This window comes from Hypomesus nipponensis, chromosome 18, assembly GCF_054491055.1.
Source record: "Hypomesus nipponensis isolate SF chromosome 18, ASM5449105v1, whole genome shotgun sequence".
In the NCBI taxonomy this organism is placed as follows: Eukaryota; Metazoa; Chordata; class Actinopteri; order Osmeriformes; family Osmeridae; genus Hypomesus; species Hypomesus nipponensis.
The window spans coordinates 15,481,759-15,493,955 of NC_140378.1; the positions used below are offsets into that span (position 1 = coordinate 15,481,759).

A 12,197-nucleotide genomic window follows, 5' to 3' on the forward strand; every position below is an offset into this window, starting at 1 on the left:
TTCTGTGGTAAAGCGGTGGTGGCGGTGGTTCAGTGAGTGTTAATGTCGTCGGCGTCGTCAGCTCGATGCCCACGTCAGCACGTGCCATGGTGGCAGCAGCATCCACCCGTATGCCCCCACCCCCCCGTCCCCAGCCCCACCCCCACCCCCCCGTCCCCAGCCCCACCCCCACCCCCCCGTCCCCAGCCCCACCCCCACCCCCCCGTCCCCAGCCCCACCCCCACCCCCCCTTTGTGATGCTCTGGGGGTACCCCCATGTGTGTCATTGTGGTCGTGCTTTACCATTTATTTCGCTTTCCAGCTTTCTATATTCCCTTTCAGTTTTTTCCTCACTCTGTTTTTCATTCTCTATTTGATTCTTTCTCCCTCTCTCTCTTTCTCTCTCTCTCTCTCTCTCTCTCTCTCTCTCTCTCTCTACCTTAATCCCAAGACAAAAGGGCCACAGAGAGTCTGTGGAATCTTCCGTGAGCATTCTTAACAAGCGTAACATTCTATCACTGACCAGAAATGTGGAATAATACTCATAGCAGCAGGGATCCACCACCTCAGGCCCAGGCCTCGTCTGAGTCCCTCTACCCCAGTCCCTCTCTCCCCCAGCCCCTCTCTCCCCCAGGCCCAGCCCCTCTGTACCCCAGTCCCTCTCTCCCCCAGGCCCAGCCCCTCTGTACCCCAGTCCCTCTCTCCCCCAGGCCCAGCCCCTCTGTACCCCAGTCCCTCTCTCCCCCAGGCCCAGCCCCTCTGTACCCCAGTCCCTCTCTCCCCCAGGCCCAGCCCCTCTGTACCCCAGTCCCTCTCTCCCCCAGGCCCAGCCCCTCTGTACCCCAGTCCCTCTCTCCCCCAGGCCCAGCCCCTCTGTACCCCAGCCCCTCTGTACCCCAGCCCCTCTGTACCCCAGTTCCTCTGTACCCCAGCCCCTCTCTACCCCAGCCCCTCTCTCCCCCAGGCCCAGCCCCTCTCTACCCCAGCCCCTCTCTACCCCAGCCCCTCTGTACCCCAGCCCCTCTGTACCCCAGCCCCTCTCTACCCCAGCCCCTCTGTACCCCAGCCCCTCTGTACCCCAGCCCCTCTGTACCCCAGCCCCTCTGTACCCCAGCCCCTCTGTACCCCAGCCCCTCTGTACCCCAGGCCCAGCCCCTCTGTACCCCAGTCCCTCTCTCCCCCAGGCCCAGCCCCTCTGTACCCCAGCCCCTCTCTACCCCAGCCCCTCTCTCCCCCAGGCCCAGCCCCTCTGTACCCCAGCCCCTCTGTACCCCAGCCCCTCTCTACCCCAGCCCCTCTCTACCCCAGCCCCTCTGTACCCCAGCCCCTCTCTACCCCAGCCCCTCTCTACCCCAGCCCCTCTCTACCCCAGCCCCTCTCTACCCCAGCCCCTCTGTACCCCAGCCCCTCTCTACCCCAGCCCCTCTCTACCCCAGCCCCTCTCTACCCCAGCCCCTCTCTACCCCAGCCCCTCTGTACCCCAGCCCCTCTCTACCCCAGCCCCTCTCTACCCCAGCCCCTCTGTACCCCAGCCCCTCTGTACCCCAGCCCCTCTGTACCCCAGCCCCTCTGTACCCCAGCCCCTCTCTACCCCAGCCCCTCTCTACCCCAGCCCCTCTGTACCCCAGGTGGTCTGTCTGTCAGTGCTGCTGCTGCACAGGACAGGTAGACGCATCTGTGTGTCCCCGGAGGACTGTTAGTAGTGACATGACAGACGTGGCCATTTGGGTGATCTTGATGCACATCCTGGTCCCATGTTAAGCTCACCTTTTGTTTCCCATTCTCATGGTAACATGGTAAAAGTGAAGGGAATTCCCAGTCAGAAACAGCTCCACAGTCCAGCCCCAGACACAGCTCCATAGCCCAGCCCCAGACACAGCTCCATAGCCCAGCCCCAGACACAGCTCCATAACCCAAACACAGACACAGCTCCATAGCCCAGCCCCAGACACAGCTCCATAGCCCAGACACAGCTCCATAGCCCAGCCCCAGACACAGCTCCATAGCCCAGACACAGCTCCATAGCCCAGCCCCAGACACAGCTCCATAGCCCAGCCCCAGACAGACCAGAGGAAAGCAGTCTGTCATAAAACAGCAGGGTTGGACGATCAGGGCTTCCTGAATCCAGTCACCATTCTCTGGGTGTGGTTCTCTGTCTGAAGGGGTGTGTGTCTGAGTGTCGCATACGCCTGTACGTGTGTCTTTGTGTGTGTGTGTTTCTGTCTGTCTTCCTGTCTGCATTTGTAGGTTTGTGCTCCCAAGGCGCATGTGTGTATTTAACACCTTCAAAGGACTTATTAATCTGCTTCAACATGAGAGCTGCTTCCTTTGTGTGGTGGCCTTCAGCTTCTTGTTTGTGTTTGAGTGTGTGTACATGTGTCTGTCTGTCAGTCTGTCTGTGTCTTTCTTTCTCTCACATAATTTCATCTTTAACTCTGTCTGGGACTTGGTTTATATAATGCCTAGAATTTGACTGTGTGTGTGTGTGTATTCAGGGCTAAGGGTGTGAACAGTCTTACTGTAATTGTGGCCGAGGTTGTTTGTGGTTGTAATGTGTGGAATTCTGACAGGATAGAGAGGGAGAGCACTGCTACCATGGCGATGGGGGGATGGGGTTAGAAGAAGAGCAAGAGCGTATGTCGGGGTTGACACTTGACTTAAAGGAGGGGTAAGAAAGAAGGAGATGGTAAAGAAGGGGAGCAGCAATAGAGGCAGCGAGGGTGGAAGGGGGGAAGATGGACAGGAAGAGGAAAGAGAGAGCGACAGAAAGAAGGATGGAGAGGGGAATGAAGAAGTGATAAGAGAAACAGAGAGGGAGCGCGCGCGAGAGAGACAGTTGAGAGGATTTGCTGCTTCTGTATAATCCAGTCTGTGTTTAGGGTCCCGTTGTGCTCTGTTAGCTCTTGAGGACTGTCTCCTTCTCCCTCCTCTCTCTCTCTCTCTCTCTCTCTCTCTCTGTCTCTCTCGCTCTCTCGCTCTCTCGCTCTCTCTCTCTCTCGCTCTCTCGCTCTCTCTCTCTCTCTCTCTCTCTGCCCTCTTCACACCAAGGAGGCACAGCTGCTCTGTCACTCACAAGAGCTTTTCTGCTCTTCTCCTTTCCCCCCATGTCTCACGTTCTTCTCTTCTCATGTTCTCCCTCCATCCACCCCACCTTCCTCATCCCCTCTGTTTTACTTCCAACTTTTTTCCTTTTTCCCTCCTCCTCCTCCTCCTCCTCTCACTTTATTTCACGCCTCTCTCACTGCAGGAATCTTATTACCATTAGAGAGAAGGTCTTGGCCCCCTAAGGTAGCAGAAGAGAAAGGCTGTTTAGACACCGTACTCCCTGCTCTGCCCTGGTCTCCCGTCCAACATCACACTGCTATCCAGCCCGCCTGGTCGCTGTGTTCCCAAGCAGAATGACAGACCACCTTCTGTGTAGCTTTTCCATTGGACGTTTTCCCACAGAGAGAGGAGCAGAGAAGGAGACAAGGGGGAGAATGTTGGGGCCGGGTTTCCAGCCGTACCTCAGAGTACTATTTGAAAAACTTTCCTTCATCTCCCTGTGCATGCTTGATCTTCTGTAACACAATGGAGCCAGTGGGCTGTTCCCAGATAAACAAACCCCATCCACAGCAAGCATTACAGAAATCGAAAGGTCTGTTTCAAACGCGGCAATCTTCCCTTCCAACACCCAGCACCTCATCACAGCGTTAACCTGAGAGCCCCGACACAGCTGCACCGTGCTGACTGATCCTTCAACCCCCTGCTGGTGTCATTCACCAGCCAGTAACTCTGCCCTGCCCTTCACATCCCATAATGCTCCAGTGGCCGTGACTGCAGGGTTGCTGGTGTGCGCCTCAGAACCCCTCTCCCACATTGAGGCTCATCTCTGTGGTGCATCAGAAAGCATACCTGATTACACAGTGCTCCTGCAGACCACAGCCCTGCACCCGTCCCCCAGACACCAGGCCCTGGTGCTGATAGGCTACTGTAGTTCTCCCTCCATCACACGGGCAGCGTGTACACTGCTACTTGGCCGGCCACATAATTGAATTTTGACTTTAATCTCAACAAGCGCAGCAAACTGTCCTCTCTAACTAGTTGAGGCTGACGGGGAGGGTCTTTTGAAGGTGGAGCTGGTCTATGGAGAGGAGAGGATATGAGATGTTCTGCATACTGATCATCTACACTGGCTATCGCTCCTCTGTGCTGCTCTTTCATATCCCCATCCAGGCAACACAGCCCCTAGATGTCTCGCTGCTACGGCAACATAAATTAAAGATGAATCTCTCCCTCTTTCGCTCTCTTTTTCGTTTTTTCTTGCCCTCCCCCTCTCTCTCCACCGCCCCCCCCCCCGATCTGTTGCTCAGTTTGACTATACCCTCTGTATGACTCTCCATCTCTCTCTTTCACTCCCCCCCCCCTCACACCCTCTCTCTCTCTCTAAACATCACATCTTGTCAGTTCAGTAGCTTTTTAACATGAAAAGATATTCAACAGACTATCTCAAGAAACTAGCTTGCAGTATGCAGATGTGGGCTTGGGGTGTGAGGTAGATTCAGAAGGCTGGGAGAGGGGGAAGGAAGGAGCAGAGAGATGTGGTGGAGACGCTGCCCTCCGGAGACCACGTCAACAAAAGGAGCTCGAGGAAGTCATGTTCCTGTAATGTTATCATGAAAACAAGAGAAGTGGTTCTTGTGACAATGACTGTTCAAAAAACATGCAGTCTGTCTGGCTCTGTCCGAAAACACATCTTAAGTTCGTTCACCCTGTTGGTATCGCTGGCTGAAGACGATTCGAGGTTGGCTGGACTAGAACCAGTGCTGTCCCAGTGAGGTACATTAGCATCCGGGGCTAGGGCTAGTCCGGGGCTAAACTCCTTGTAGTTTAGTCAATGTAGGACATGCAAAAGCAACATGTTACATAAGAGAGGATCTGATAGGGTTGTCTAACATGGGACTGGAAATGCCATGGAGCAACTCCCAGAACTTGTCAACCTGTGTGTGTGCTGAGGTGTATCTTAGGGCTACGTGGGGAGCTGGGGGCTCTTTGAAGAACAAAAGCTTGTGTTTGAAGCCCTGGAGTCTTTGTAATGTTCTGTTGTGTGTGATGTGATGTGCTCTAGTGGGTATTCTCCACTACTGTGATGCGGTGGGTTTGAATTCCTTTGTAACTCACTTTTTTTGTCCTTGGTCTCTTTTTTATTTATCCTCCTCCTCGCCTCACTCACCTCTGCTCCCTGCCCCTTTCCTCCCACCTTTATCTCCCTCTGTCCTCTTTGTCTCTCCTCTGTGTCTCCTCACCCCCTCTTCTCTGTCTCTTTCTCTCTCTCTCTCTCTCTCTCTCTCTCTCTCTCTCTCTCTCTCTCTCTCTCTCTCTCTCTCTCCAGCAGGTAAGGGGGGTGCCATGCCAGCTGCCGCCTCCCCACTGCTCCCCTCCGCCATCCGGTGGTGGCCCCTGGTACTTCTGCTGCCCTGCTTGACCCATTCAGACCCAGCCAGCCTCCCTTCTGTCCCGGACCCAGCCCCAGCTCCAGGCCTAGCCCTGCCCTCCCTCTCCCTGAACGGAGCCCCCCTCAGCCACCTGGTCCAGGACCCCAGCTCAGGGCAGCTGTATGTGGGGGGAGTCAACTCTCTCTACCACCTTTCTCCCGAGCTCCAGGTCCTCTCCCAGAGCCAGACGGGGCCCAGGCTGGACAGCCCTGAGTGTCTGCCTCCCATCATCTCCCAGGACTGCCCCTCTGCCCGGGCCACAGACAACACCAACAAGATCCTGCTGATGGAGCCGGGGCTTCCGGAGGGGGCCGGGGGCAGCCTCGTCGTCTGTGGCTCGGTGTTCCAGGGCATCTGCGATAAGAGGAGTCTGGCCAACGTGTCGGAGATCCTCTACCAGACCAGCAACCCCGTGGACACGCAGTACGTCGCCGCTAACGACCCGCGCGTGTCCACCGTCGCCGTGGTGATCCAGCAGAAGGGTTTGCGGCTCATGCTGGTGGGGCGGGGCTACACCAGCAAAGGCCCCGGCGACATCCCGCCAATCACCACGCGCCGCCTCACTCCCTCGGCCAATCCGCCGCGGCGGGCCTTTTCCCAGGAGGAGGAGCTGGGAAAGCTCGTCGTCGGGAGCTACTCCGAGTACAACAACCACTTTGTCTCCGCCCTCTATCACCGCGACTACGTCTACTTCTTGTTCTCGAGGCGGGACATGTGGCACAAGAAGGAGTACCGGACGTACGTGTCGCGGCTGTGCGCCGCCGACCGAAGCTTCTACTCCTACGTGGAGGTCCCTCTGCTCTGCGACGCACACAACCTGGCGCAGGGGGCGTGGCTGGGCTCCCACCAGGGCAAGCCCACCCTGTTCGTCGCCATGGCTACCGGCCACGCGTCCACGCCCACCCCGACGGCTCGCTCGGCGCTGTGCGTTTACGGGATGGAGGAGCTGGACGCGGCGCTGAGGACCGCCCAGGAGCTGTGCTACACCGAGGGGGGCCGGGGCCCCGGCGGCCAGGACGAGGCCTACATCGAGTACGCCGTGTCCTCCAAGTGTCTGCAGCTGCCCAAGGTAACACGCCACCTCACAGCTCTGTATCCAGAGGGTTTGTGTGTCCGGAATCGGCGTAAACCAACATGTGGATGTGCCGTGTAAGTGTAATGGCCCCCCATTAGGGTCCTGGATGTCCAGCTCGACACAGTGGGGCTGGTTGCTCATGTCAGTGGGTCATAGTGAAGGTCCAGGAGTAGAGAGATTAATCCTCTGTAATCCGTCATCTGACACAGCTCCCCTGACCCACTTCCTGCCCTGTTCTCTCTTGTCCTCTCCAGTACGGTCCTGAAATGTCCTGTACTTAACTGTCCTGTTTGGTCCTGAAATGTCCTGTACTTAACTGTCCTGTTTGGTCCTGAAATGTCCTGTACTTAACTGTCCTGTTTGGTCCTGAAATGTCCTGTACTTAACTGTCCTGTTTGGTCCTGAAATGTCCTGATATGTTCAGGACTCTCCAGTCCTGTTCTGTAATATCCATTTGCCACTTTTCTCCCCTCCTCTCTTGTTTCTTTTCTTCTTTTCAAAAGGTTTCATGTTAATAAGAAGGTTGGGCCATTTCATGTTTCGAGATAAGTGTATTTTTAGTTTAGTCATGGGTATGACTTTGCCTATGTGACACATCAGGCTGCTGACTGTAGGAACACGAAAAGCAGAAGGAGAATGTGGATTGTGCTTTGAGCCCTGTTGCTAATGTTTTGCAGTGTTATGCATTTATGACCCTTGGTGGATGACAATAGGCCTGTGACCCCTGAGACTACACCTCAGTCAACACCCACCCTGGCTACATATCCCTCCCTCTGCTTGACAAGAGCTGACAGGAGTTACAGGCACACAAATGAACCCTTTATCTGAAGCCCTGAAACCACGGGCCAAGTGAAACTAACATTCTTTACGTGACTAACGTGTACGCAACCTTTCCTGGAGGAGACACAGGTCTGACACTGCACGCACTTTCTACTTATCTGCCTGCAACAACAGAACAACACTTAGTGAGAAGTTGGTCACCAACCGAACGGGGGTGCACAGCGTTGCATAACCCCCCGGCCTAACTGTAGCAGTGTTTGTCCTGCCGTTGAACTGTTGGGAACCATTTATGACTGTAATCCGGCTATAGTGTCAATAACAGCTTACACGCACCTTCACAGGCTGTGTGTGTGTGTGTGTGTGTGTGTGTGTGTGTGTGGATGTTGGTGTGTGTGTGTGGATGTTGGTGTGTGTGTGTGGATGTTGGTGTGTGTGTGTGTCCTGTGTGACTGTCCTCCCTCTCCTCCTAACAGGTGGTGTCTAGAATAAGATCAGACAGCCACTGAACATTCAGATTAACTTGTGAGTCTATGTTTGTGACTGTGTTTTTGATGGAAGTCTGTCTCTGTCTGGGCTTGTGTCAGTGTATACCTACTGTGTGTAGGTGTGTGCATGTGTGTGTGTGTGTAAATGTTTGTGTGTGTGTGTGCGCTCTAGTCTAGAATGTGTGCTGTGTTTCCACACTGTAAGCAGGAAGTGGTAGAGATGGTAGGGTTGCGCCGTAGATACTGCACACCTCAAAACTCATTCTGAGACTGACCTACGTAGCCCGCCGCGAGACCGGATGTCAGTAAGGCAGGCTGGGAAGTCCCTTAAAACTGCTATTGAAAGTTTTAAAAAAAACTGTTATCATGTGGCATGCCACAAACCTTTTCATCGGGTTTCTATTAAGTTATCCATTACAATGATAATGCAGCATTTCTATAGTTACTAAATTGGAATGTGAGGTCAATGAAACACACCTTAAATACTTTGTATTGTATGACCTTTGAGCTATAACACCAGCTCTGACTCGTGTATGACAGACAGATGAGGAGACATTCCGTGCCATGTCATCATCGCTATATAACCTCTATCTTCATATTTGTGGCGTTTCAGACCACAGCTGTCTCCATGGCAGCCACAGCTGCTAGATATTCTGGTCTATTCTCCACCTGCTGGCTGACATGTGTCATTACATCTGTGGTTTCTGGGGCCCAGAGAACTGGGCTGTGGGGTTTTAGATTGGTTGTGTCAGTTTATGACGTCAGTTTAAGGTCATGTTGGCTGTCAGAGTATTTCTGGTGGCCTGGCCTGTCCTCTCCTGGACGGTTGGAACCAGCTGCTAGGGTAAAATGCCTGGCATGGGGTATGGCAGGGGTAGGGGAAACAATCCAGCAATCAGTATAGCAGTTCATCGAAGAAGATTCAAAAAAAGACTATCTTCTGTAGTTTTTACTCTTAAATGGCTGTGATAACAGCACCTGGTGAAAACCTCTTCCAAGGATAGCTGGCTTACTGGGGAGTAAGGGTGGGTATTGAGGACTGTGTGTGTGTGAGTGTGTGTGTGTGTGCACTTACCTCTCACGTCTCCCTCATCCTTTCAGGACTCCCTGGATGAGTATCCATGTGGAGGAGAACACACCCCCAACCCCATCGCCAGCACCGTACCCCTCAAGGCCACGCCCACCATTGTCAGGACCACCCAGCTCACCGCTGTCACCACGGCAACCGAGGCGGGGCACACCATTGCTTTACTCGGGGACAAGAAGGGAGAGCTACTCAAGGTAGACAGATCGCCATCTTGGATGGAAACACCAAGGATCAAACCCTTTTTTAATGACTATCTTGGATGTTGTCTTTATATCTATAATGATCACACAAAGCATACACTGGAGGTAAGCCACAAGCAATGGGAATGCCAACTTCTGAATATTAGACACCATGTTGCTGCCTGTCTGCCTGTCCGTCCCCCATACAGTCTAAGCCTATTCTGGAAGCTCTTTCAGTGGAGAATGTACCATGAAATAATTCAATATCTTAGTACTTAAGTGTTTGAGGGAGAAAGCGAGATATAGAGAAAGAGAATTAGTTCAGGATGAGGTCTATTTTTAAAGCCAGTTTCAGCTGGTCAGGATTAGGCCGAGTTTGGTAACTAAAGGCCCCCAGCTAAGATGATGTCCTCTAGATAGATCTGAACACTTTCTCAACAGTGTGGCGCTTGGTCTGATGCGAGCAGGGGAAGCATGTGTGGAATGCTGCCTGTGACATGTAACAGCATGGGGCTGAGCCCTGAGACCTGCTGCTGCTGCTGCTGCTGCTCTCTTCTGAGGCCGGGAGAGACTTCTCCATCTCTCCTATCTTTCTGTTCTCTGCCATTTCTCGGTCTCGTCTCTCTCTCTCTCTCTCTCTCTCTCTCTCTCTCTCTCTCTCTCGCCCTCTTTCTCGCTCGCCCTCGCTCTCTCGCCCTCTTTCTCGCTCGCCCTCGCTCTCTTGCTCTCTCTCTCTCTGACTGAGTGCTGTCTGTCTTAGTGGCTAACAGCAAACCACAGCCAGTCAGCCGCCCCCCAGTCTCAGCAGGCTGAGTGTCCTTCCCCACAGAGCCCAGTAGCTAGCCACTGTTTACAACACCCTTACAGCTTGAGAAAACACCACTAATCTCAACTGACTGCAAGCGTCGGAAAACAGCTAAGCTGAGCTTGAGGCGTGCTTGTTGAACAAGAATTATGGAAATGAAAACCTAGATAAACCAGATCACACACTCTCACGTCTGCTGTTTCGGGCTGCTTCATGTTTCTAACAGCATTAAAGGTAGACGGCAGCCCTGGCTCTGCAGGCTAGATATGTGACTGTACCCCTGTACATTGGGCTCTTGTTGTTGTTGTTTATATGTAAATGGTGTTGTTGTTATGAGGATAATGTTTCCAAATTGCCTTTGGCTTTTGTGGGGTAGCTTGCACACAAGCTGTGCTTGGCTGGCTGGCTGCCACCCCCCCCCCTCCACACACACACACACACACACACACAGGTTGGTTGGGGTTAATCAGGTCTGCAGGGGAGTGGTTGGCAAGGCAGCAAGCTGTGCCCCGAGGTTTGGAGAGGAAGCGAGGGAGTTACTCTCCCACTGCTGATTGGTTATCGTTTCCCCAAGTGCACTGTGGGAAGGTTGTGGAAGATAGCGCATCGGGGGGCTGTTGCTGGAGCTTGTTTGGTATGCTATGAAAGATGAACACGAGTCAGCAAATCACAGTGCTCTTGTTTACATCCCCAGGTCTCCAGGGTTAGAATCAGAACTTTTTACACACTGGCACGCACACACATTGATATGGAGGCTGATTTCTCCCAGGTTTGAGTTCTGTGTCTGTGTGCTCCAGGTGTTGGTGAGGCCAGACCGATCGGGCCAGCTGTACAGCACAGTAACAGTGGACCGGGACAGTCCTGTCAACGCTGACCTTCTATTGGACAAGACTGGAGAGCATGTCTTTGTTCTCACCCACAGCAAGGTAGGTACCAGCACACTCCGCACTCATTTGTTCGTACATTCACAAACCTTGTTTTTTACAAGCACCAAGCAACAGCAGCAGGCCTCAGCATTCCTGAACTGTAACCCAACCACAGTTCAGCTGTGTTTCTAGATTCCCCCCAGAGATATACTGAGACATAAAGGCCCCAGTAAGCCTGCTGGAGACTGCGGGGCAGACATCCCAGGGCCCTGTCATCATGTGAAACCTGTGAAGTATAAACACAGATCGTTTGATAGTTAACCCCCCCCCCCCCCCCACATAGGCCTTGTCTGGGAGTCGGAGAGGCCAGTCCTAATCCTTCCTGCCGTCTGCTATCTTATGAAGAGATCTGGAGAGTTACTGGAATGATGGAAGGAGGGTAGACTTAGCGTGTGTGTGTATCTTGTGTTTTCCTGCAGGTGACGAAGGTGCCAGTGTCTATGTGTGAGCAGCATTCAGACTGCCAGGCCTGCCTGTCAGACCGGGACCCTTACTGTGGCTGGTGTGTGCTGGAGGGCAGGTAGGCTCCTCTGTGTCTGTGTGTGTGTGTGTCTAATCCCCTCCTCTATCATCTAGCCCTCAACCCCAGAGCTAGTTTAACCAGTAACAGGTATTGCCATATTTAGCCTCTCACAAAAAATAATCAGTGGCATAGATATTCATTCATGAGTGAAAACATCAAACACAGATTGAGATGAATCCATGTCTCGGTTAAATGTTGTGTGCAATGTGCAGACTACATATTTGATGTGTGTGTCTTCAGTGGCAGGAAATCGCTCTGTTGTGTGACCCGTCTTTCCACAGATGCTCTCGTAAAATGGAGTGCCAGCGCCACGCCCTGCCCAATCACTGGGTGTGGAGCTACGAGCCAGCCAATCGCTGTGTAACCGTGCAGAGCCTGAAGCCAGCCAACCAGAACAGAGATGAACAAACGCAGGTGTGTGTCACTTCCTGGTCTTCATCCCTCCTCCTTTCTTCCTCCTCTCCCTCTCTGAGCCTCTCTCTCTCGGTCTCCCATCCTGCCTCCTCCTGCCCCTGCATGTCTCACCTGCGGGGCTGGGGTGTTGTTAGCTCAGGCTGGACTAGAGGAAGCAGTCCTCACTACCCGTGGTGGATAAACACTCATACGCTCCCTGCACGTGTGTATGCGTGTCACAGCTTGAAAGACCAATAAACCTTTCTTCGAAAGGGAAACCCATTCTTTTGACATACGGCTAAACTGGTTCCAGTGTAGCTAGCTATCAAGTCTGCGTCTAAAATCATGCAAATAAGAGATTTGTTGGAGAGAGCCTGTAAGTGCTCGACATTGGAGACTAGCTGTGGAGTACCTGGAAGGAATGTTCCTCTGTGCCAGGCTTGAGTGGAGCCAGCATACCTGAGAGAGGTCTGTCAGGCTCTGACTCCTCC

At 53.4% G+C, this 12,197-nt stretch overlaps 1 protein-coding gene across 2 annotated transcripts in view; it reads left to right on the forward strand.

Annotated features, from left to right (window-relative positions):
* The window catches only part of plxnb3 (plexin B3), a 43,944-nt gene that overhangs the window by 18,741 nt on the left and 13,006 nt on the right, over positions 1-12,197 (forward strand). For both annotated transcript variants that reach the window (XM_084679962.1, XM_084679963.1), the window contains exons 2-6: positions 5,351-6,522; positions 8,895-9,074; positions 10,662-10,790; positions 11,210-11,310; positions 11,595-11,727. In XM_084679962.1, the coding sequence (XP_084536088.1) occupies positions 5,368-6,522; positions 8,895-9,074; positions 10,662-10,790; positions 11,210-11,310; positions 11,595-11,727 (1,698 nt within the window). In that variant the 5' untranslated portion in view covers positions 5,351-5,367. The remainder of the gene's footprint in view (positions 1-5,350; positions 6,523-8,894; positions 9,075-10,661; positions 10,791-11,209; positions 11,311-11,594; positions 11,728-12,197) is intronic.